At 36.6% G+C, this 27,291-nt stretch overlaps 1 protein-coding gene across 2 annotated transcripts in view; it reads right to left on the reverse strand.

Moving 5' to 3' along the window:
* SCFD2 (sec1 family domain containing 2) overlaps window positions 1–27,291 on the reverse strand; it is a 434,776-nt gene that overhangs the window by 317,988 nt on the left and 89,497 nt on the right. For both annotated transcript variants that reach the window (XR_010409402.1, XM_045881163.3), the window contains exon 4: window positions 10,607–10,782. Coding sequence is in view for 1 of the 2 variants with exons in the window: in XM_045881163.3 (XP_045737119.1) it covers window positions 10,607–10,782 (176 nt within the window). In the remaining variant the exon portion in view is untranslated. The remainder of the gene's footprint in view (window positions 1–10,606; window positions 10,783–27,291) is intronic.

A 27,291-nucleotide genomic window follows, 5' to 3' on the forward strand; every position in this document is an offset into this window, starting at 1 on the left:
AAAGACCCAAAGTTATAGTGGCTTAGGCAAGATAGGAATGTATTTCTCAGTTACATAAAGTCCAGGTAGGTGATCCAGGGCTGGTACAGTGTTCACGTTATCTTCAGCAAACCAACCATGGACCTTCCATCATTTGCTCAAACATCTCCAACACACAGCTTCCTGTCATGACCCAAGATGGCCACGCCTGCTCCTGCCATCCTGGCTGCATTTCAGCACGTGGGAGCAAAGGGTTAGAGGCGTGTACCTACCCTTTCCGTGCACAGCCTGAAGGTGGCCCACATCACTTCTATCTGTGTCTCATCACTAGAACCTAGCTGCAAAGGTGACTGGGAAGTGTATTTATTATTGTGGGTGGCCACGTGCTCCGGAAGAAGTCAGAACAGGTGTTAACATAAAGAAGCCTCTGTTCTATGTCCATATAAGGCATCACTTTTTGACTCTAGTAAAGCTCGTATTTATTCATACTCAGGTGCTAATCTGTGGCAAGTAAACTCCATATTTATAACAAACTTCTCAAATGCCCACAGGCAGACAGTTAAGCTTGCTATTGCAAGCATGAAAATGAGGATGTACATTCTGGGACGTATTCACAGACAAGGTCAATAGAGTCCCTAGTCTCACTTATCTTACAGTCTAGCAAGAAAGACATTGAATGTGTAACCAAAACACGTCAGTGAAGGAGAAGCAAAATGAAAACAAAGTAATGCACAAAGCTACTCAGGGAAGGCTTGGCTTGTGTGTGTGTGTGTGTGTGTGTGTGCGTGCGCATGTGTTCGAGTGTGGGTGCAGATGTGCCTGGGAAGAGAAGATGTATGATTCAATACTGAAGTTAATACTTAAGAGCCAGGAATAATGTGGAGCACTCCAAAACCAGGAGAAAGAGGATATACAAAGCAATCTATAGAGAAAGGAGGATAAACAAAGCAAATGGTTAGGAAAGTTGAGAGACCATACAACCTTTGTATTCGGAAGTTATTTTTTTCACTTGTTCTAAACAGTGCTTTTTAGTGTTTATATTTCTTAAATAAAGTTAACTAATTTCAGGTCTGTTGTTCTAACTAAATTTTAGTTCAAAACAAGTAATCACTAGCTGTGAATAAAATGTCTCACATGTTTTTAATCAAAATGAGTTACATACAAAACAGGTAAAAAATAAGCAAATTCAATAATTATATTTCTTACATTAGTGTTGCTTTAAAACACTAATCAGGGGTTTATTTTTTTTTTAAGATTTTATTTATTTATTTGACAGAGAGAGAGCCCAAGTAGGGGAAGCAGCAGGGGCAGAGGGAGAGGGAGAAGCAAGCGGGGAGTCTGATGCAGGGCTCGATCCCAGGACCCCGGGATCATGACCTGAGTCAAAAGCAGACGTTTAACCATCCAAGCCACCCAGGCGCCCCAATCATGGGTTTATTTTAATTAAGATAATCTGTCATGATTTTTAACAATTTAAAGGCACAGTTTTTATATTTAAAATATTATACAGTTATATATCACTATAGGGACCCAAGCTAAGTCAACACATTGTTGAGCTATCAAGAATCCACTGAGAAAAATCTTAACCTAAGACCTCATAGTGCCAGCCCAAGAGGTCATCCCCAAAGCACCCATCCCTGGTCCTAAAGCAGATTAGGGGAAAGTTCAGTGTCACTTAAATAATCTTGATGTATTCACAGCATAGTTCACTAGGCACAGACTTGATGAAAAAAAAAAAGCCACCTCCTCAGTTCACAAAAGGTGCTAACATGAAATGAATACCCCAAGTGACAAACCCTTTGTCATACTCCTAGCCAGTGAAGGCAAACTGCCCACTCCAATGTCACTATTTTAACCCAATGCGCAATACAGCAGTCAGGGAGACACCAAATCTAGGGGATTTTTCATCTGCTTCCTACCTTTAAAGCCCCATTTTATTGACTTAAAGATACCACACACCATTAGCAAGAAACAGAATACTGCCATTAAACTAAGAAATACCATGAATTTCAGGATGCATCCCAATTTCAGAAATACTAAAATGCGAAAAAAAACAGACATCTTAGAATCAATGAGAAATGGTAGTATTCTTCTGACCAAATCTGCCCCTTTTTGTTTTCAGAATGAAAAATTACCATTGCTATTTTCAACCTAATTATCAAAAAAGAAAGTTTTCGTAATCTCCCTCCTACCTCTTTGTAACAACTGCTTAATACAAATGTCCAAAGAGGTAACTGGTAAATCTCCATTTAACTCTTCTCCAAAAATATTTAAGACATTTCATTCAAAACAACTGCTCATTACTGTAGGGCTCTCCAAGGGGGCCATCAAAAAAAATAGCATTCCCCCTTCCCAGCCATGGTTCTGAACAAGTTGGGAAATAAAGCAGACCTTAGTAAAGGCATGAGCCCAAACATCACTTTTATTAATGATATAAGGCCAGCCTGGGTGGTAAAATATTAGGTCTGTTAGCCACGTTGGCTTGTTCCTTTGGAGCTCCAGAACCCGGCAGTCTTTTCCTCCAGGTCGGAGGCAAGCTCTGACCCGGTAAGCCCTCCCATGAAGACCCAGGGCACAGCACCTGCTCCGTGCTGCCAGCATGCTCTAAAGAGGAAGAAGAGTGGAGAAAGAAGGTGGCAGATTCTGGTCCTGAAAGAGCTGAGTACCACAGTGCTCTCCATAGGCAGAGCCCCTCTCAAGAGGAGAAAAGGCAGGGTTGAGCCCGTTCAATCATCTCAAATTTGCTAACCAGAAAAAAACACCCCTCTTCCCGAGACAGGAGGCTGCAAGGGTCAGAGGCAGGCTAGGAGCATGGCTAGGAAAAGCCCCTCCTCATGGAAATCAGGAATGGGGGAAACTAGTTGCTCTCTCATACTTGCCTTTGTAGTCATTTTGATGTAATACTGTGAAAAACACTGTGACATAATAAGAAATATATTTTTAGTCTCTGCCCCCAGTTCCCGGCACACAGATTCTAAAACCCTTGTGTTTTCCTGAGCGATAGGGGTGCTAGGAGCATCGTTTGTTCTAATATTTGGTCTTTGACCCTGGTTTCTGATACATAGAACTCCTAAATCCCTTGGAATTTCCTGGGTGATAGGAGCATCTTTTGTTCTAATGAGGTAACTCTTGGTAGATTCCTAGATAGTTCCCGGGGACTGGTCACCAGAAAGACCAAGCCATGAGTAGAAGCTTAGAACTTTCAACCTCATCCCCCATCCTCCAGGGAAAGGGGAGGGGCTAGATACTGAGTCAATCATCCCTACATGATGAAGCCTCCACAAAAATCCCTAAAGTATACAGCTTTTGGGTTGGTAAACACACCGATATGCTGGGAGGGTGGCACATCCCAACCACACGGGGACAGAATCTCCTGCACTAAAGACCCTTCCAGACCTCACCCTATGTACCTCTTAATCTGAGTGTTCATTTTTATCCTTTGTAATATCCTTTGTAATAAACTGGTAAACTTAAATAAATGTATCCCTGAGTTTTGTGAGCCACTATAGCAAATTATCAAACCCAAGGAAGGCGTCTAACCCAGGGGGTCTGCACTAGGCCCATGTAGTTAGTGTCATGACTGAAATGTAGGACATCCAGTTGGAGTCCAGAGTTGGAGAATTGGTTGGTGTAGGAAAAGCCCTACACGTTTGGTGTCAGAACTGCTGAGAAGAGTGTATGAAAGAAATAAGAGGTTTTCTTTTAAACATGCTCCAATTTTCCTTCTCAGGAAAAACCCTATGAAAAATCGCCTTAATCTATAAACGACACTCAGATCTGACTTTGGGGATCATCTTTTTCTGCCTCTTACCTCACTCTTTACCCAAATGATGTCACCAGTACTTTTGCAAGTGACAATTCATAACAAAACAGGACCTCCCAGGGTGTCGGTGAAGTCAGGCATGGAACTGAAATGAGGCATGACGCTTCCAAGCCATGCCACAAGGCTAGGGACCACATAGAAGCTCTAGAGGACCGGGAAGGTAAACCCCAATTTGTTATAGCACAAGCAGACACACTTACTTAGCTTAAGGAAATCTGATTTGTTATTGAAGAGATATTCTAAAATTTAGTCTATCATAAAAGGAACTCATTCTACCCATTAGAAACTTCTTTGACTTTTAGTAAATGGGATGCCTACTTTTCATTTCAAAGGCAGGTAGAATTTAAAACTAAAGCAACATGTACCTGGGTTATCTTGAGTGGCTTTGTAACTCATTTGTATTTGATTTAAAAATCACTTTCCAAGTTGGATTTTTTAATTAGAAATATAAATTCTGCCTAAAGAAATATCTGGAGATAGAGAACACATATGTATGTGGTCTGTTTTTTAGGAAGTATAAACCCAGCTCCCTCTTGTACACAGAGTTTGCTACTGTTTCATAGCCACAATAAATTATGGTCAATAAAGTTTTTCTTTGTGACAGTTAGCATAAGAACATCAGATTTGCATTGGAGACACTGGGTGTTATATGCAACTAATGAATTCTTGAACACTACATCAAAAACTAATGATGTACTGGGTGCCTGGGTGGCTCAGTCGTTAAGTGTCTGCCTTCGGCTCAGGTCATGATACAGGGTCCTGGGATCGAGTCCCACATCAGGCTCCCTGCTCAGTGGGAAGCCTGCTTCTCCCTCACCCACTCCCCCTGCTTGTGTTTCCTCTCTCGCTGTGTCTCTCTCTGTCAAATAAATAAATAAAATCTAAAAAAAAAAAATTAATGATGTACTATATGTTGGCTAATTGAACTTAATAAAAAAAAGAAAGATATGTATTATAGAAACAATGGGATTTACATCTAGATTTACATAGAAAAAATGTGAAACATTATCAAACAGTAAGTACAAAAAGGCAGCAACATCTTTCTAAGTAACAATCTCATTTTTTGTTAACAAATTTTAAGTTAGAAAAACAAAGTCTAGGTGAGAGTATGTTAAAGGCATTGCTGGCATAAAATAAATTGGCATTTGTAATATTTTTAGTTCAGCTGAAAGAATAAATAATAACTACTATTTATTGAGCACTTATTCCATGCCAAGCACTGTACTTAGTGATGCACATATATAATTTTATTCAGTCCTAACAATAACAAACACTATGAGGTAGGCAATTTAATCCTAATTAGAAGAGGTGACTAAATGAAACTTTCTTGCTGTACTATAAAAAGAGAATTCTTTGTAGGATGCCACCCAAATTAAGTAAATCTATACTTTGATTAAAAAAAAAAAAAGCTACTCTTACAAGTGAATACATTCATTACAGAATCATAATGTATCCATGTTCAGGTGAAATTTGCTCTTTTCTACATTTTAAACTTGAAACAGAAACAATTATCTTTTAATGAGCACACATGTACCAAACGCCTAAAACATAGACTGTGATTTTGGACCTTGGAGATAAGGGAGAGGAAAAGGAGTTGAGAAGATATTTTATCTCCTTTGGTTTTTAAAAGCATATTCACTGCTGATAAATATTAGATTTTTCCCAACAACACTCAAAATAGTTTCCCTTTTGAGCACATAACATTATCTTTCTGTTATTTTCAGAAGCCTGAGCCAAACGTAAGTCTTATGAATTGTACTCAGATCTGTTGCTGACTTGTCATGAAATTGCCAAAACCACTAAACCGAGAGATGGTAGCGTAGAGGAAAGGCAGTAACCTGTGTTTAATTATAGATTCTCAGGACCAATTCCTTTTTCTTAACCAAGACTGTCTATAATGTTAGTTATAAAGTCAACATTGAGGTCCCGGTGACAGAGGCGTGGTAGAGAGTGGTGGAAATGAGTCTCCAAAGAAATAAACAACTCTCAATGCTGGCTGAGATTTGCATCTAGGTGGCTCTCAAGCTCTTGGGGAAAAGCTAGGAGTCGCCCTCATCTTCAAAATAAACTTAGATGCTCTACTTTCAAACCTAAGTCCATAAAAGGGACAGTTCACCGTATACCAGGTCTTGTTACACTAATGGATAAGTGTGTACCATATAAAGTAAGCACGGCCATAAACAAAGAGCAATTAGGATGGCCAATCTACAAGCTCGCCTATGCTAAAGCACTAACTTGCAAGGACCCAGAAATGACTGAGAGCACAGTGCTAGCCTGGATCATGTGCAATTAAGATAAAAGTAGGGTTTTGGCATTTTAAATGCTTACTTCTTTTTCCCAGTGTTTTTATTCCTTTCCACTTGCTGAAAGAACCACACCAAGTCTTGTGGTCACATCTGAGGCAGTCTAATATGCAACAGGATTCTAACAATTAATTATAAATATAAGATGGCTTAGAATTAATACTGTGTCAAGTTTCTTCAGAAACCCTGTGGTATTCGATAACAATTGGGGCATTCATATGAACTCCTGGCCTTAAACAGATAGGTATAGGCATCGGTACAGATGAGATCGACAGATGCAGAGATAGATAGCTGAATCTTTAGAATGATTGATAAAACTCTGCTAATACTGACCAAAATAAGACCAAAGTGAGCACATTAAAAATACGAGGCATTTAAAAATGGAATATAACTATGTATTCAAAGGAGATTTAAATTCTTATGAGAATCCTATGAATCAATTTATGCTAATAAATTTGAAAATAAAAATGAATAGCCGATTTAAGCTAATATAAACTACCAAAATAATCTCAAGAGGAAACAAAAGAATTAAATAGATCTAGAAACATTTAAATAACTAAATTGGCAATAAAAATCTAAATCTAAAAACAAAGCTATTTGAGATGATTCCTTAGAGATATTTCACTGTTGAGCAACTGTGATTCCTTTCTTATATAAATAGCTCCAGAAAATACAAAAATGAAACTTACCCTGATTTTAAAAAAGCTACCATAACCTTTGTTTCAAAACCAGACAACAGAGCACAATGAAGAAAAATTATATGCTAATTTCACCTATGAGCATAAATGAAAATAGCTAAGTGTTAGCAAACTAAATCCAGTTGTGTGTGTGTGTGTGTGTGTGTATGTGTAAGACCAAGTTGAACTTATCCAGGAATGCAATAATGATTATTTAACATTAAAAAAATTATAAATACAATTCACCACTTAACAATTAAGGGAGAAAAAACCCTACATAGCCATCTAAAAAAATTCATAATGAATTTAGAAATGAGACTCAACACTCATGAATGATAAAAAAACAACAACAAAACAACAATTCAGTAAACTAGGTTTAGGAAGAAACTTTCTAAGCTTAATTAAAGAAAAAAACCCTCAGCAAACAATATTTAATGGTAAAATTTTAGAACATTTTCTTTAAAGTCAGGAATAAGATGAAGATGCCTCTTTTCACTGCCTCTGTTGAAGAGTGTCCTAGTATCTGGTCAGAGCACTAAAAAGAAAGCGGTATCAAGAAAGCGTAGAACGGAAGAAACAAACACAAATGCCAATGCAAAGTTGATGGACATGTGATCACCAGGCAAAAGTGAAGAGTTTCCCTATATGCCAGCAACGGACAGTCAGAAAATTGAATCTTTAAAAATTCAATTCACAGCGGTATTAAAATCTTTAAAATACCCACAAATAAATCTAATTCCCTCTTAGAAAGAAAATCATAAGCTGGACATGCTGATTTTAAGACATTGTGGTATTAATTCTGTGACAGATAAACTGGCCACTGAAACAGACTAGAAACTGAGAAATAAACTCACTGTTATATGGGATTTTAGTACATTACATATCAATAGGAAAAAGATGAATATCTTTTGGCTCTAAATAAGAAAACCAACTTTTTTTTAAAAGATTTTATTTGAGAGACAGAGAGAGAGATAGCGAGAGAGAACATGAAGGAGAGGGAGAAGCAGACTCCCTGCTGGGCCGGGAGCCCAGTGTGGGGCTCAATCCCAGAACCCTGGGATCATGACCTGAGCCAAAGGCAGACGCTTGCTTAACAACTGAGCCATGCAGGCGCCCCGAGAAAACCAACATTTTTTAAGTGGCTCAAAAATGAGAAGAATTATTATCTCACAAAACAAGATATTTGAGCTAAGGTTCAAAGTCATCAAAGATCCAAGTTCTGCCTGTCCTCCTCAGGATCTCAGTGAGCTCCCTTCATTATCACAAAATGCTCATGTCTCAAACATCAAGAAGCAGAAAAAAGAGACTGTTTCTTCATTACGTATCTTCTGTCAGGGCAAAAGAAAATCTTCCCTAGAAACACTTCCAGCAAACTACTCTTTGCTTGTCTTTGGCTTGAACTGCTAAACTAATCATTAGGTAGGGAAATGAGAATGCCAATGTACTCTGAGAGCAATCAGGATTTGCCTGAATCATTTGGGAAAAGAGTAGACACTGGAACAAATTGGTGTTCTGCCAACATGAGAAAGAGGAAAATGACTCTTAGGTAAGTAATTTATGGTACAATGGAGTATTCGATAAATAGCGTGGGGAGACTAGACTGTTCATATGGAAGAAAAGAAAGCTAGATCTGAATAATACCATAAACAAAAATAAATTCCATGTGGATTAAAATTTCAAATGCCAAAAGTTAATTTTTAGCAGAAAATACAGAACAATATGTTTTGAAATCAGGGGTAGAAATAGATGTCTAGGGGCACCTGGGTGGCTCAGTTGTTAAGCGTCTGCTTTCGGCTCAGGTCATGATCCCAGAGTCCTGGAATCGAGCCCCGCATCGGGCTCCCTGCTCTGCGGGAAGCCTGCTTCTGCCTCTCCCTCTGCCCCTGCTTGTGTTCCCTCTCTCGCTGTTCCTCTCTCTGTCAAATAAATAAATAAAATCTTACAAAAAAAAAGAAATAGATTTCTTTTTTTTTTTTTTAAAGATTTTATTTATTTATTTGAGAGAGAGAGAATGAGAGAGAAAGCACATGAGAGGGGTTAGGGTCAGAGGGAGAAGCAGACTCTCCGCCAAGCAGGGAGCCCGATGCGGGACTCGATCCAGGGACTCCAGGATCATGACCTGAGCCGAAGGCAGTTGCCCAACCAACTGAGCCACCCAGGCGCCCCAGTAGATTTCTAATATAAACCACAAATGAGTACAAATCATAAAGGATAATATTAATTAGTTAGAATATATTAAAATTTTAAACTTTTGTACAATATACTGGCATTAAAGTTAGAAGACAAACCATAGCCACAGTGAAGTATTTGCATGATGTAAGACAGTTTTCTGTTACCCAATAGATAAAAAGGGGCACAGTATAAGTATGAGCAATTGACAGAAGAGGAAAACTGAAGAGTCAGTAAATACTATAAAAGATGCTCAACCTCATCAGTAGTCAGAGAATTGCAAACTTATATAAAGAAATAGCACTGACCCACTATTAAAAAATGTTCTAATTTGATAATACTGAGTACTGGACACTATATGGGGAAACAAAATGTCATCCATGCCTAGCAGAAGGGTCAACTAGGTCAACCTCTTTGGTGATCACTTTGTTGATATTTAGTAAATTCAACAATATGCATTGTCAGTAATCTAACATCCTTTCCAATATATGTATCCTAGAGAAACTCTTTCACATGTATACCAAAACACATGGTCTAGAATATTGACCACATTCTTTCTTGTTTTTCTCTCTCTCTCTCTCTCCCTCCCTCTACACACACATACACACACACACACGAATATGGAATAGCTTAATTATACAACAATATGAATTGTATAAAGTGTTGTATATTCATATAATCAAATAGTATGGTATAGTTCAAATAAATGAACTAGATCTATAGATGTCAACTTGAATTATCTTAAAAATAGAATGTTGAGAGGAAAACACAAGTTGTTTAGGAATATTTATAGTACAATATTACTTACATAAAAAGTAAAACCCAGAGCACAATACTCTGTATTATTTATGGATAAATAAGTATTTAATAAAAATACAGAAACAAGGAATCGTGTTTGTGATTACCTCTGGAAAAGAAAAAAGAAGAATCAGAGCAATGAAAGGTATAAGTATCAGAGATGTTTCAACTTTATTTCTGTTTTATTTCTTTAATGAAAAGGATATAAAAATATTAAAAATGGATAAATTACATTGAGTCTACGTGGGGAGTACATATAGATATGTCATATTATTTTATTTTCGTTTTAAATGCTTTATAATTTTTTAAGTTTTCCATGAAAATATTTCGTCAATCATGAAAAGGTCCTAACCCCATACAAATCACTTCAAATTCACTACATTCACAAATGTAGTTTGCCTTCATTCATCTTTTACTGAGCATCATTTTAAGCCACATGCTATATGTTGTTTGAGGATTAGAGACTAGTTAGTGTCAGAAGAAATGTAAACAGTAGTAATATTCTGCAAGGAAAGTAGCAAGGATTGGATAAAGATACCATGAAGATCAAGAAAGGTCCAAATGGCATAAAATTGAAAAGAGGTTAGTCAAATGCTCAAAAAACATTCTTGGTATTGAGTGAGAAGCCAAAGATGTCACTGTCAAAAAAAAACAAATAAAAACAAAGCAAAAAACAAAAAATCAAAGGTATGGAAAATTTCTACGAACATTTTAATTTGGAGGCTCTTAGAGAATATGATATAAAGAATATGTCAACAATATGACTTATTACTAAGACTACAATAAACATCAAAGTTTTTTCCCGGAAGCAAGCATTTTAACTATTAATATCCCAAGAAACTCCCATAGCAACATACCTGGAGAAGGAGTCTTTCAAAAGCCAGAAAGTTATCCCACTTGGCAGTCTGCGGGTGTTTCAGAGTTTGAACCGTGGCCAGCCCAAGCTGTAGGAGCCCACAGTGATTCACTAAAGCTTTGACGTTGTTCTTGAAGAGCTGAATATAGGACATGAGCTGCCCCGGAGTGGCTCTCCCTGGAGAAACATAATAATTTATCAGTAGTAAAATCATGAGAAGAATGCCATTAATAATATTACTGCTTCCTACTGGCACAGAATTTCAGAGTTGGCTGCAAGCTTTCCTAAGCTATTGTGATTCTTACAACAACATGGTGACAGTAGCAAATTTGAAACTATTACCTGCCTTTTACAAGTAAAGAAACAGGGGGCACCTGAGTGGCTCAGTTGGTTAAGCATCCAACTCTTTTTTTTTTTTTTTTAAGATTTTATTTATTTGCGAGAGAGAGAATGAGAGACAGAGAGCATGAGAGGGAGGAGGGTCAGAGGGAGAAGCAGACTCCCCGCCGAGCAGGGAGCCTGATGCGGGACTCAATCCAGGGACTCCAGGATCATGACCTGAGCCGAAGGCAGTCGCTTAACCAACTGAGCCACCCAGGCGCCCTAAGCATCTGACTCTTGATCTCAGTTTGGGTCTTCATCTCAGGGTCCTGAGTTCAAGCCCTGCATTGGGCTTCACGCTGGGCATGGAGCCCACTTAAAAAAAAAAAAAAACTGGGGCGCCTGGGTGGCACAGTTGGTTAAGTGTCCGACTCTTGGTTTCGCTTCAGGTCGTAATGTCAGGGTCATGAGATCAAGCCCTGCATCAGGCTCCACACTCAGCAAGGAGTATGCTTGAGATTCTCTCTCCCTCTGCCCCTCCCACTCATGCTCTCTCTCTCTCTAAAAATAAATGAACAAATCTTTAAAATGTAAATAAATAAAAATTTAAAAATTTAAAGAAAACACACAAGTAGAGAAACATATTAAGTGATCTGGCCAAGGCTATATTACTAGTAGAACTTATTTTATAATTCTGCAATGCCCCACAAATAAATTCTCAAAGTCATCCAAATAAGTATTCTTTGAGCTCAGCATGGAGTGCCTCTCCAAGCAGAGTACATAGCGATCTAAGAAGCAAAAAGGCAAAATTTCTAATGGTGTGTGTATGTATAGAAAGTAAGAAGAGAAATCCGTTACAACTGTGGCTAAAACCTTATCACTGATATCACTGGGTTCATGACAATATTCATGAGGATCAAAGCTGGCTGTCACATGAAATAAAAATCTATGGAGACCTGGGGTGGCAAAAACACTGGAAGATGAGGCATCAGAAGAAAACACTGCATATGAGTGATACAGCACATTTACTACAATGGTCACCTAGACTAAAACAAGAGCCCTATCTCATAAAAGACTAGATAGTACAGAAAAACAAAACGTTTGTTGAATATTCACTCCTTTAGAGCCTCTAAGTCCAACATTTGCCTATTGCAGTCCTTTGAGTCACTTCACATTGTCCAACGTTATCAAACTGCATTCCTGCTGATCAATGGGTGCTATGGACAAAACTCCTGAACACCAGATTCTCTCCATTGGACAAGGAGGTAGCAGTGGGGCCAAACATAGATGCAGGTCAGGTAAACCTTTCCTACACACCTTATCCATAACATGTTTGTGGGTTGCTCTCCAATGCCTGAAATCCAAGTTTGTTTATTATATCTAGGTTTAATATTTAGCAATGAAATCACCTATATTTACTCAGCACCTTACAGTTTACATAGTGCAAGTATGCCATCTTCTTTCATTCTCATAGCAACTCTACGGGGTGGCAAACAAGGCATGTGCTGCATCTGTTAGACCCACCTGAGGCACTGGGAGTTCGGTGTCTTACACAATGCTAAATATCAGGTATCACTTAATAAGTGGTTTTTGATCACAATACACAAAAACCAAAGACCTTGCCACAAGAAAGTTATACGCCTGCAACAGAAAGAATAAGAATAGTGGAATGGTAAGTAGTGAAGCAAGCCTCACTCATTTCTTTGGTTCCTTGGTAAAGTCTGAGTTCATTCCTGATTCTCAAGGCAGCAAGCTAATGATCTACTTGCTTAACTACTTACAGAGAAGAGCCTCATCAACTCCTTCTTTGTCTGGTTCTGAGTCAGGTTTATTAAGGTATAATTTACATAAAGTTCACCCTTCTTCTGGTGTACAGCTCTAGGAATTGTGACAAATGCATATGGTTGGGTAAGCCCTATCACAGTCAAGATACAGAACATTTCCATCATTCCAAAGACTTTACCTTCTTTGTAGTCAATTCTCCTTCTCCACCCCAGCCCTTGTGAGCACTTCTGTGTTTATCTGATCTCTGTCCCATAGTTCAGCTTTTCCAGAATGTTATATAGATGAAATTATACAGTAGGGAGCCGTTTGATTCTGGCTTCCTTCACTTCAGCATAATGCATTTGATATTCGTCCTTCTTGTTGCTTGTATTAGTAGTTTGCTCCCTTTTCTTGCTGAATAATATTCCATTGTATGAATGTGTCATAGTTTATTTAGCCATTCATTTAGCCATTCACCAGTTAGTGATCATTTGGACTAGTTCCAATTTTTTAGAAATTATGAATAAAGCCTTCATAAATATCCATGTTCAGGTTTTCATGTGAGTATGTGTGTGTGGACAAATGGTTTCATTTTTCTTGGGTAAATTTCTAGACCTGGGGTTGCTGGGTCATATGCTAAATGTATGTTTAACTTTGTAAGAAACTGACAAATTGATTTCCAAAGCAGCCTGTCCTGCCAGCAACCTATGAGAATTCTAGTACCTCACATCCTCACCAGCCGTTGCTACTACCAGTTATTTTTATTTTAGTCGTTCTAATACATGTGTAGCAACATCTCACTGTGGTTTTAATTTGTATTTTTCTAATGATGAATAATGTTGATCATCTTTTTATGTTCTTATGTGCCATCCTGTATGTTTTTTGGTGAAGTGTCTGTTCAAATCTTTTGCCCATTTTTTATTAGGTTGTTTACTTTCTTATTATTAAATTGTGCCATTACTTTTATTAAGTCATTGATTCAACATATATTTCTGTGACAGACACTGTTCTTATTGCTAGAAATAAACCTGCAAACAAATCAGACAAAACTCTTTGTCCTCACAGTGAACAAATATAAAAGACAAATGTCTCCTTGATACCCTCCTATTTAATTCAATCTATTACATATCATTCTCATTTAGGGATGGAGGCCTTTTGTGCAAACGATAACATGTTTACACAATGACATCTTTTAATGCCTATTAAAAAAATTTTCACATGAAATGCGTTCAATCAATGATTGACATGACCTCCATGTATTTGTTTACACATTGTACTGCTGGTGATGGCAATTCGGTTCCTGTACACATAGAGCTTAGTCTATCAAGAGAGATGTTCATTAAACAATTATACAAATAATTACTTAATCATGTTTGCGGTAATACTGCTGAGGAAAAATACAAAATGTCTCGAAAGCGTGAAAGGCCCTTTAAGATTCAAAACTGCTGAACTGTCCAACCCTATCTCCTTAACTAAGGAGGCAGAATTAAGCTCAAAATACATATAACCTATTTGCAATTTAACTGTCTTATAGAGAGAAATCATCAGAGCAAGTCATCAGAAGGTCTGTTTAGATTTCTGTTGTAATAACCATATATTCAATTTAAAGATAAGAGTTTCTTTGATTCAAAAATATAGGTGAACTTTTTATCTAGTTAGCATTTCCTAGCTCAGCCTCTAGTCATCTTATTTACGTAATGCTGCCTGCCCACCTAAGGCATGTGATCCAAAGGAACAAATGAGTATAGAGAATTTGGTAATTGGAAATGCAACAACACACTACATTGTGAATTTAGTAATTATTTGCCTTTGCTGCCCTATTCTGTTCCCCTCTATATAGCTTTTTTTTTTTTTTTATGTACAAATGCCAGTAACACTTCATTAGGTACATCTTGATAGCAGATTTCTTTTTGCTCCATAACATGCTGCTTGGAATTCAGTAAAGAAGTAGGTCACACAGGTGCTTTAAAATATACGCTAGTGAACACTTTTTCATGTGTCTGTTAGCCATTTGTATGTCTTCTTCAGAGAAGTGTCTGTTCATGTCTTCTGCCCATTTTTTTGATTTGATTATTTGTTTTTTGAGTGTTGAGTTTGAGAAGTTCTTTAATAGATCTTGGATACCAGCCCTTTCTCTGCAAATATCTTTTCCCATTCTGTGAGTTGCCTCTTTGTTTTGTTGACTGTTTCCTTTGCTGTGCAGAAGCTTTTTATCTTGATTAAGTATCAAAAGTTCATTTTTGCTTTTGTTTCACTAGCCTTTGGAGATGTATCCTGAAAGAAGTTGCTGTGGGTGATGTCAAAGAGGTTACTGCTTATGTTCTCCTCTAGGATTTTGATGGATTCCTGTCTCACATTGAGGTCTTTCATCCATTTTGAGTTTATCTTTGTGTATGGTCTTAGAGAATGGTCGAGTTTCATTCTTCTGCATGTGGCTGTCCAATTTTTCCAGCACCATTTATTGAAGAGACTGTCTTTTTTCCATTGCATATTTTTTCCTGCTTTGTCAAAGATTATTTGACCATAGAGTTGAGGGTCCATATCTGGGCTCTCTATTCTGTTTCATTGGTCTGTACATCTGTTTTTGTGCCAGTACCATGCTATCTTGGTGATCACAGCTTTGTAATATAGCTTGGAATCGGGCAACGTGATGCCCCCAGCTTTGTTTTTCCTTTTCAACATTTCCTTGGCAATTCGGGGTCTTTTCTGATTCCATACAAATTTTAGGATTGTTCCAGCACTATGAAAAATGTCACTGGAATTTTGATCGGGATGGCATTGAAGGTATAGATTGCTCTGGGTAGCATAGACATTTTAACAATGTTTATTCTTCCGATCCATGAGCATGGAATGTTTTTCCATCTTTTTGTGTCTTCTTCAACTTCTTTCATGAGTGTTCTGTAGTTCCTAGAGTACAGATCCTTTACCTCTTTGGTTAGGTTTATTCCGAGGTATCTTATGTTCATCATCTTTAGCCATCAGGGAAATTCAAATCAAAACCACAGAGATACCACCTTACACCAGTTAGAATGGCAAAAATGGACAGGGGAAGAAACAACAAATGATGGAGAGAAAGGGGAACCCTCTTACACTGTTGGTGGAAATGCAAGTTGGTACAGCCACTTTGGAAAACAGTGTGGAGGTGCCTCAGAAAATTAAAAATAGAGCTACCCTATAACCCAGCAACTGCACTACTGGGTATTTACCCCAAAGACACAGATGTAGTGAAAAGAAGGGCCATATGCACCCCAACGTTCATAGCAGCAATGTCCACAATAGCCAAACCGTGGAAAGAGCCAAGATGCCCTTCAACAGATGAATGGATAAAGAAGATGTGGTCCATATATTCAATGGAATATTACTCAGCCATCAGAAAGGATGGATACCCAACTTTTACATCAACATGGATGGGACTGGAGGAGATTATGCTAAGTGAAATAAGTCAAGCAGAGAAAGTCAATTATCATATGGTTTCACTTATTTGTGGAACATAAGGAATAGCATGGAGGACATTAGGAGAAGGAAGAGAAAAATGAAGGGGGGGCGGAATCGGAGGGAGAGAGGAACCATGAGAGACTATGGACTCTGAGAAACAAACTGAGGGTTTTAGAGGGGAGGGTGTGGGGGGATGGGTTAGCCCAGTGGTGGGTATTAAGGAGGGCACATACTGCATGGAGCACTGGGTGTTATACGAAAACAATGAATTGTGAATCACTACATCAAAAACTAATGATGTATTGTATGGTGACTAACATAACATAATAAAATAAAATTTAAAAAATAAATAAAATAAAATATAGGCTAGTGAGATTTTCAAAATCTTAAAGTTAATCACAACCTTACATAAAACAAATGGAAATCAACTAACTGACTGCCAAAAATGCTACAATGAGACTGATGACTTGAGAAAGCTGCTCAGTTCACATCAACTAAAACAGCAAACAACCAGAAGCAGGTGCTGAAAAAGTAAGAGCAGGACATGTATTCATATCTCATAACAGAAAACAACAACAAAAGCTTGGCATGCAAACTTACATGGTGATTTTAAAATGTCCATTCAGAAGGCCTTGCCACACACTTTTTAAAGCCATAAAAACAAAGGTTATTTGATATCAAGACTGTATAATATATAGCAACTTTTGGAAAGATGATGATTTGAAATCTGAAAAATAGTTTTCAAGTAAGAAAAGCTATTGGGCTTTCTTTTTTTTTTTTAAGAGTTTTTAAGAAAGAGAAATAGGCTTCTTAGATTTAGCTAAGAGAAAAACATAAAACTTTATCAACCATCAATTCTCTATATATTTTTAAATCCTTATTAAAATATAATTATCTCTTGAGGGAAAGTGAACAGATTTGGAAAACAAAAGGATTTAACATTTTAATATTGTTTGTGATCCTTACAATATTGAATTCAACTGAAACCAAATGCATCATGGAGCCTATTTTTCCATTAACTACATACACTTGATAAATTATAATTTTCTCAACCTGTTTTGTGGTTTGTTAAAATATATTTAAAATATCTATACATATCTATACATACATGATTTTTTGTTGATATGCTTAAAATAAAGAATGTTCTGGAAGGGGGGGAATCAGAGGGGGAGACGAACCATGAGAGACTATGGACTCTGAGAAACAAACTGAGGGTTCTAGAGGGGTGGGGGGTGGGGGGATGGGTTAGCCTGGTGATGGGTATTAAGGAGGGTACGTTCTGCATGGAGCACTGGGTGTTATACGCAAACAATGAATCGTGGATCACTACATCAAAAACTAATGATGTAATGTATGGTGATTAACATAACATAATAATAAAAAAATAAAATAAAATAAAATAAAGAATATTCTGTCAATGCCGGGTTTGATTTAATCATAAAACTGTGTCTTAATGGTAGAAAGCAACCACCACCAGAAATTTTGTCTAAAATACCATATTTAGCTACTAAATTTTTTAAAAACCTCTTGGCAATAGAAATAATAAGACTGTCATTGCATGTTTTTTATTCATCATTTTCATGAAAACAGTGTATGAAATTTGAATAAACAAACCTAGGTGTTTTAAGTCTTGCATTCCCCAAAATCAGCATTTCAATTGTCTCCTTTTTAATCATTTTTCTAATATAATAAAGGCGCAGTACATTAAAATACTTATATATAAGAGGTCCTGCTGAAACTCTGATTTATTTGCTCATACACAATTGGCAAACAGAATAATTTCAATATTACACAAAAGTCACATCTGTTCATTTGTTTTTTTCTCATTATTTCAATATTTTGTGCCACCTAATAACAGCAGCTGAACACAAAGTAAACAAACACAGCTGAACACCGCAAGCCACGAGAGGAACCAAGCACGGTATGCAGTGCCCATGCATCTCTAGCTCTTTCCCTTGGCTCTGCCTGGCCACGTGCCCTATCTTGGAAGTGCTTCCTGTTTGATTCTCCCTGATCTTCAGTGCAACTAAACAGCCTCTACTCCTCTTCATATTCCCTTCCAGTGAGCTACCTTCAACTCTTTTGTTCACATAAAGTCCTGTATAAGCTGTAACATTTCTTTATTTCTAGAAATTTAGCACATCTTTTTAACTATACTGGTATTTTATCAAGATTCTTACTGGTTTTGTCAGTGCTCTGATTATTAATCTGCAAAGATTTTTGAATGGGCCTCCACTAATGGTATTTTTTTATCCTAATATGTGATTTTGCAAAACAACTTTTCCAGGAATGTATACACATTATAGCAAAAACACCCACAACAATATATATATCAAATGTGACAACTCTACTAAAATTAAGCTTTTGACTGGTTGGCAGCACCATCAGAGAAAATTTCGAATGTTAATTCAACAGTTGACATAAGAGAGCCAGAAAGATGGTTTAGGAGTTTTGTGAATAGCATACAAAAGGCTCAGGGGTGCCTGGGTGGCTCCATCAGTTAAGCGTCTGCCTTCAGCTCAGATCATGATCTCAGGGTCCTAGGATCAAGCCCCGTATTGGGCTCCGTGCTCCGCAGGGAGTCTGCTTTTCCCTCTCACTCTCCCTCTGTGCTCTCTCTCTCTCTTTCTCAAATGAATAAATAAAATCTTTAAAACAAAACAAAACATACAACAGACTCAGAATGTAGACTGAGCACATAGTGTATATCCTCTCCTTACTCCATCAGAATGACAGAAAAAAATGAAAAGGGACAGGAACACACAATAAAGAGATTGTGAGATAGTCTATAAGCAGATAAAAGATTTCAAACATTTTGCCCCCATCTGTTGGTTATCTTTGTAACATACATTATATACTAAAACTTTCTTTTTTGTTCTGTCGAATACAGATGGTATCTTACGGCTTTTCATGTTCTAAGAGAATAATAGCCCCCTTATACTTCCCCCTTACTTCTTAGTTCCCCCCTTTCATCTTGCAAATCAACTGTACTTTTAGTTTTACCTTGTCACAATGACTGGCATTTATATTTTGTTCTGTAACCATATTTATTTTTATGTGCTTTTTCTATGGTTTCATTAGAAAAGTTCAAAATCAATCAATAGTGCTTACATCAGTATAAACTATATAACTATTAATGACAGAGCCAAATTATGTGCTATGATTACCTTTCCTTATGCATATAATACACTTTGCTTCTAGAATGCTCTGTGGCGTATTTCCTTCCTTCCTTCTTTCCTTCCTTCCTTCCTCCCTCCCCCCCTTCCTTTGCATTATCTACTTAATCAAAGCTTTAAAGTATTCTAACCTCCAATACAGTATCCTATCTTTGGAGTCTGGGTTTTTTTTTCCCCCTCCCTGAATACTGTCAAACCTTTCATTCTCCCATTCCAACCTAGGCAGATTGTTTTCTAGGCCTTTCTGCACAGCCAGCAGCCTGGAACTCCTTTTATTGCTCTCCTCTGTTGGAATGGTTTCATTAAACCCCTGATTTTTCCTTCTTGGTATACTGCCTTTTCTTACTGGACATCCTTAAGTAACCTCAGAAAAGGAACTCTGAAGAAAGCAGAATTTTTGTATCCCTGAAAAGGCATTTTCTTGTCCTCAAAGTTTCATGATAGTTTATTGGGGTCTGGAATTCTAGGTGGCCAATAATGCATTATTCATTATCTTCTGGTTTTCAGGGTTGCTGATAAAGAATGTGTGCCAGTCTCATTCCTGTTCCTTTGTAGGTGAGCTTCTTTTTTCCATCTTGAGGCCTTTAGGATCTTACTCTCTTATGCTCTAAGGACTCACAGTTATTATGTCTAGCTTAGAGGTCTTTTTATTCTTCCCAATTTCTTCTCAGTAAGCCTATTCAATTTAACTATGTCTTTCTTCACATCTGAGAAAGTCTCACATTCTTCCTTTGCTAATTTCTTATTCTCTGCTTTCTCTTTCTTTCTGAAACTTCTAATATAGTTTTTGGATATCCTGGATTGGTTCTCTATATCTTTTATCTTTTCTATCATCTTTTCCATTTCCTGTTTTTTTCTACATTTTAGGACAGTTACAGTTTATGCTTAAACTTTGGCTGAATTTTGTTTTGTTACATACCATAAAATTCACCCTTAAATTATACAATTGAGTGGTTTAGAGTATATTTACAGAGTTGTGTAATTATCACCACCATATAATTTGAGAACATTTTCATCACCCAAGAAAAAGCCCATTCCCAAATTTCCTTAGTTACAAAAAAGATACACTGCTATAGATCTACATATGTTGGAATAAAACCTGAATGGAATTTTCCATTGGGAGACACAATGATGCTTAGTTATACTTAGTTATAACTGAGAAAAGCAGAAATGAGAATATTCAAGTAATTATAAGTGAACTCTAATTTTTTAATATAATAATAATACTGTCATTTTTATCATATTTTTAAAAATTTTCACTTTTTAAATTTTTTAAATTTTTAAAATTTTAACTTTAAAAATTTAAAGTATAAATGCATGGAAGATAAAAGAGGAATGGAAGAGTACTAAATGATGGAGCAAAACAATAAAAATAAAACTCCTACCTTCAGCCACCCAAAAAGGCTTTGCCCAGAATACATGAAAAGGTGGTACAGCAGAGGGAGCTACCTCCGCAGAAGGTAACAGCAACACCAGACTCAGAAGCCTCAGGTATGACAGACGTGGAAAGTGAGGAGTATAACATAAAGCAAAGTATACAAATATTAAGTGCACAGTTCAATTAATTTTTACATATGTATCTACCCATGTAACCACTATCCAGATCAACATAAAGAATATGCCCAATACTCTAGAAGACTCCTCCATATACTTATACTTATCCAGTCAATAATGCCACAAAGGTAGACCATTACTTCTATCTCTACCACCACAGATCATTTTTTATCTGCTTTTGAACCTCATATAAATGAAGTTATACATATGTACTCTTTTGTGTTTAGCTTTTGTTCAACATTACCCAGAATCTCAATCTTTCTTCTTTTTTTTAACCATGCTTTATTGCTCTGACTATACCAGTTTCTTCATCTATTCTGCTTTGCAGGACACTTAGATTTTACAGATGGGGCCAATATAAATAATGATGCTATGAACATTCTATTACATGTCTTTTGGTGGACATAAGCACTCATTTCTACTGGTTATATGCCCACGTTTGCTGGGTGAGTGTATACTTCTCTTTAGTTGATACTGTCAAAAGAGTTTTCCATGGTTGTATCAATATCTTCACATTTTTAAAATTTGATTAAATTTAACAATTTAAAATAGTTTTAAAAGTACACATGTAATGTTTAAAATGAAGCACTACTGTATCACTAAGTTTCCTTCTGGTATTTTACGTTGGGTAGCCAAAACACTAATGAAAGAATCACAGTGGAAACCACATTGCCATATTATAATATGCATCTTTATTTTATTGTTCTCATAATATTTTTACATATTTATTTACTTACTTTCTTATCTACACAGAAAAGGGCCTGGAAAGCAAGATACTAATTTAGGAACAAAGATTATGTTGAAGAGCAAGACGGTGGGGAGGGAGGATATACCTTCACTTTTTATTTCATGTACATTATGATTTGAATTTTCTAGAAGCATGTGCTAGTATTACTTTTTAAATAGACTCTTGATTCTGAAATAAAATCATGTCTGTCTCAAGTAGAATAAACAGATTTGTACAATGGATAAAGCATTGTCTTTCAACAGATTAAAGAAATAGAAGAGTAATCATACCTGCCTGCTTCCCACCTCTATCGAGGTCGAAGGGCAAAGGACTATGGTTAACATGCAGGTGGAGAGATTTAAGTCAGAAATGAGAAAAATACTTCATGATTGCGATGACTATTAGATGCTGAAACAAGGAGGAAGAAGGAAGACGTTATAAATCTTCTACCATAGGGATCTGAAGGGCAGTATATACAGCCATCTGTTTAGTGAAAGCTAGATAAAGTACAGCTGGGAATTGATATCCATTTTGTAACTCCATATATACTGAAGGTTTCCTGGGATATCCTTTAAATTGTGTATGTCTCTCGTTACACAAATTTTGAGCTCTATGGTATTACAGAGATAGAGTAAGAAACTAATGCTAAAATAGCATTCTAATTATACAAATCAATTTCAATCAAATGGTTCCAAAATTCAGAAGTTTATTGTAAAATATGTTTTCAGGATAGCATGGAATCAAGTGTAACTGCTGAGGGGCCAGGGGTCACAGATAGAAAATAAACAGCTCTCCCTGAAAGTTATACAAAACACTGAAATATAAAACCACCAGAAGCATTTATGGTTTGATTTTGCTTGGAAATGCAGCCTTCCTGAGGCTAACTTAAACACTGCATCAACATTTATAAACTCAGGAGAGAGCATGGAAGGGAACAGATAGATTACCCCGGTTATCTAGAAGGCAGTATCCAAGGCTGCCAGGGAAGGGGCAGTTCCTTGGTGGGACCACTCTGACTTGGAAAAGAATTTCTGCTCTTAGGGGAGCCTCTAGGTAAAGAAATCCCACCCTGTTGCCACGGACTTTCTCAGCATATCATTCTCCTGGGTTTTTAAACTCCTAGCCCATAGTCTCATGTTGAAGATCCCTTTTATGTTGAGAAAACATAAAAATGAAGAGGAAGAGGAAGAGGAAGAGGCAGATGAGGAAAAAAGAAGAGAAAAAAGATGCACCAATTTAAGTTAAAAATATAGGGCCAGAGAGTAGATGCTTGAAGAAGGGATGTTAGAAATTCAGATTCCCATTTTGCCGATGAGGAAAACAGAGAAGCAGAGGCAACTTGAGTTCTGTTTTAGCTGATGGAGTATGAGAGGGAAGCATTTGTTTAGTGACCTTAAAGCGTTCAGGCATTATTAATTATTAACTCAGTGCAAACTCTGTGTCTCTAGATTCTCTACCTTCATACCCCTAAATAGAGGTCTTCTTTAGGTCTCTGCCTTCAGCCCTTCTTCTCAACCATTCTACCTTCTCTCTCTAGTTGATCAACCTTAGATTTCCTTTAGAAATTCACTACTTAGGTTTCAACATAATCATTAGGTAACTAAATCCCAAATCTCTACTTTCACTTCTAGAAACCATTACTCTAGCCACACATTTTCCAACTGAGATGATCAGGGAACAAATCCTTCACACAGAATAATTCCATCCCCACATGTGGCAGTTGCATGACCATTGGTCATTATGTTTATAATGTGACTTACCTGCCCAGGAGACAATAAATAATTCCATCATACTATACCCTGCTTATACAGAATACCTTGAATTTCACAAACACTATGTTTCATATAAATCACCTCATCTAATTATCAGATTACCAGATAATCTGCTAAGCCCCCATTTTGCAGATGGAGAAACAGACTCAGAAAAGTTAAATGACTTATTCATTTGAAGACAAAATATTTTATACATTTCTTATCCCCTATAAGGACTTAATATATAATATGTGCAGATAATAAATATCTTTTAAATGAATAAAAATGATAGTCTATTACCTGTAGATCTGGATAATATACAGAAAAAAATTTCAGTGAGCTTTCTCCCTTTCTATTTTGACACCTAAATATGATTCCAATGATCTCTAGGAAATTGTGCCAATCTTATATCCCAGGGAATGTGGAACTGTTTTAAATGATGGTTCTCAAAGATGTTCCACAGACCTCTGGCTTCCTGAGATACTATCAGGTAGTCAAAAAAGCCAAAGTTATTTTCATAATAGTACTAAGATGTTACTGGATTTTGTTACTGTGTAGTGTTTACACGTGGTACAAAAACAATGGTGGGTAAGGTGCTGGGGCCATCACACCAATACAGGCAGTGGTGCTGAATTACACAAGCAGTCAGTTTCACTTCAGAATGGTCATGATGAAACTGTAAATGCTGTTAATTTTATCAAATCTCAACCCTTAAGAAAACATCAATATCCTGCGTAAAGAAATGGAAAATATACAAAAAGCACTTCTGGTACAAACTGAAGTAAAATGATTGGATTGAGGAAAAGCACTAGGGCAATTACTTGAGTTGTGAAATGAACTAGCCCCTGTTTTCATGGCACACAATTTTTACTGGGAAAGACAAATGAAAAACTCTGATCCTTTACACATTTTCCCAAAAAATGAATGAAGTGGGCCTGTCACTTCAAGGACAATGAAGGTTTGTACTGTCAAGAGCAAAAGTCAAGTTTTCATGTGAAAATTATAATTTTGGAAAGCTTATATCTGCCCCTATATCTTTATATTCCAAATAATTAAACATTTTCTAATGATTTAATTGGGATATCAACAAATATGGTTTTTTTATATAATATCTGTCAACAACCGGAAGATCTGCATAATTTAGAGAACAAACATTTTCCAAGTGACTAATGCACATGGTATAAACAACGTGTGTATAAAAGATCCACATAAAGCACAAGAGAGATCAATGGCTTTTAATGAAATACGGTATGGAAAATCCAATGATACGGTTTCATATTTCACAATGTGATTAAATGTAAGAAATTATCTCTTGTAAAGCTGGTGTAGTATCAAAGAAGAATGCCTTCAATTTTCTGAAAAGGTATTAAAATAGTCCTCCTTTTTCCAAATATATATCTTTCTAGGGCCATTTATTTTTATACACTTCATCCCAAATACTGTAACATAACAGATTAAATGAAGAAGAAAATAAGAGAACACAGCTGTCTTCTATTAAACCAGACATTAGAGGTGGCACAAAAATGTAAAACAGTGCTACTCTACATTATTTTGTTTTATAAAACAGTTATTTTTCATAAAAACATTACTCATGTTCACATGTAATAGGTTTACCGTATTTTTATATTAATAAATATTTTTAAAAATTCTCCCTGCTTGAATTTCTAATGGAATATTGTCTACCTATCAAAGAGTCAATAGATATAATCCACATAAACAAAAGTCTGTGAGGTCCTCAATAATTTTTAAGAATGTAAAGGGGTTCTAAGACCAAAAAGTTTGAGAACTAGTGTTCTCAAAAAGAAATCCATCAAACAAGTATATAATGAATACCAACTGATAGTATTAATTCAAAAATGTACTTATTAATTTCAAGAACATTTATTGGGTATAGAGTAAGTTCAAAGTCTTGTGTTAGGTGTGGAGAATACTAAGAAGCACAGGCAAAAATTCTCAGGGTCTGGTAGTAACTGCTGCAATAGCAATATGAACAAAAACAGTACCAACAGGAACATAAGATGCTGTCTATTAGAGAGGATGGGAAGGGATGAGAGATACACTGGAGAAAGTGTCAGATAAGATAAAGCCATGAGACTGAATGGGTATTTCAGTTTTTTGTGGGGAAGGGAGGGATAGAAGTAGGCTTTAAGATCAGTGGCAATCATATAACTGAGTATCTATGTACAAGGCACAACAGGGGATACAAAAATATCTAGTCTTCTAGGAAACTAGAAGTAAGTAACAGAAGGCATTAAACAATTATCAGAAAAAAGAAGATAATCAGGGATGGCCTCCCAGCAGAATTCTACCAAACATATAAAGAAGAATTAACACCTATTCTCCTGAAACTGTTTCAAAAAATAGAAATGGAAGGAAAATTCCCAAAGTCATTCTATGAGGCCAGCATTACCTTGATCCCAAAACCAGACAAAGACCCCATCAAAAAGGAGAATTACAGACCAATATCCATGACGAACATGGATGCAAAAATTCTTGTCAAGATACTAGGTAATAGGATCCAATAGTACATTAAAAGGATTATTCACCACAACCAAGTGGGATTTATTCCTGGGCTGCAAGGGCAGTTCATCAGCATCCACAAATCAATCAATGTGATAAACCACATTATTAAAAGAAAGGACAAGAACCATATGATCTTCTCAGTAGATGCAGAAAAAGCATTTGACAAAATACAGCATCCTTTGTTAATAAAAACTCTCTGCAGTGTAGGGATAGAAGGATCATACCTCAATATCATAAAAGCCATATATGAAAAACACAGCAAATATCATTCTCAATGGGGAAAACTGAGAGGTTTTCCCCTAAGGTCAGGAACATGGCAGGGATGTCCACTTTCACCACTGTTGTTCAGCATAGTACTGGAAGTCCTAGCCTCGGCAATCAGCCGGCAAAAAGAAATAAAATGCATCCAAATCAGCAAAGAAGAAGTCAGACTTCCACTCTTTTCAGATGACATGATACTCTATGTAGAAAACCCAAAAGACTCCACCCCAAAATTGCTAGAATTCATATAGGAATTCAGCAAAGTGGCAGGATTTAAAAATCAATGCACAGAAGTCAGCTGTTTCTGTACACTAACAATGAGGCAGAAGAAAGAAAAATCAAGGCATCAATCCCATTTACAACTAAACCCCAAACCATAAGAAACCTAGGAATAAACCTAGCCAAAAAGGTAAAGGATCTCTACTCTGAAAACTACAGAACACTCATAAAAGAAATTAAGGAAGACACAAAGAAATGGAAAAATGTTCCATGCTCATGGATTGGAAGAACAAATATTGTTAAAATGTCTATGCTACCCAAAGCAATATACACACATTCAATGAAATCTCTATCAAAATACCATCAACATACTTCACAGAGCTGGAACAAACAATCCTAAAATTTGTATGGAAACAGAAAAGACCCTGAATAGCCAAAGGAATGTTGAAAAAGAAAACCAAAGCTGGTGGCCATCACAATTCCAGACTTCAAGCTCTATTACAAAGCTGTAATCATCAAGACAGTATGGTAGTGGCACAAAAACAGACACATAGATCAATGGAACAAAATAGAGAACCCAGAAATGGACTCTCAACTCTATGGTCAACTAATCTTTGACAAAGCAGGAAAGAATATCCAATGGAAAAAAGACAGTCTCTTCAACAAATGGTGTTGGGAAAATTGGACAGCCACATGCAGAAGAATGAAACTAGACCATTTCCTTACACCATACACAAAAATAGACTCAAAATGGATGAAAGACCTAAATGTGAGACAGTAATCCATCAAAATCCTTGAGGAGAACACAGGCAACAACCTCTTTGACATCAACCGCAGCAACTTCTTGCTAGACATGTCTCCAAAGGCAAGAGAAACAAAAGCAAAAATGAACTATTGGGACTTCATCAAGATAAAAACCTTTTACACAGCAAAGAAAACAGCCAACAAAACTAAA

Source organism: Mirounga angustirostris, unplaced genomic scaffold (assembly GCF_029215605.1).
Source record: "Mirounga angustirostris isolate CCGP_5_RB_7025 unplaced genomic scaffold, mMirAng1.0.hap1 SCAF_2, whole genome shotgun sequence".
Classification (NCBI taxonomy): domain Eukaryota; kingdom Metazoa; phylum Chordata; class Mammalia; order Carnivora; family Phocidae; genus Mirounga; species Mirounga angustirostris.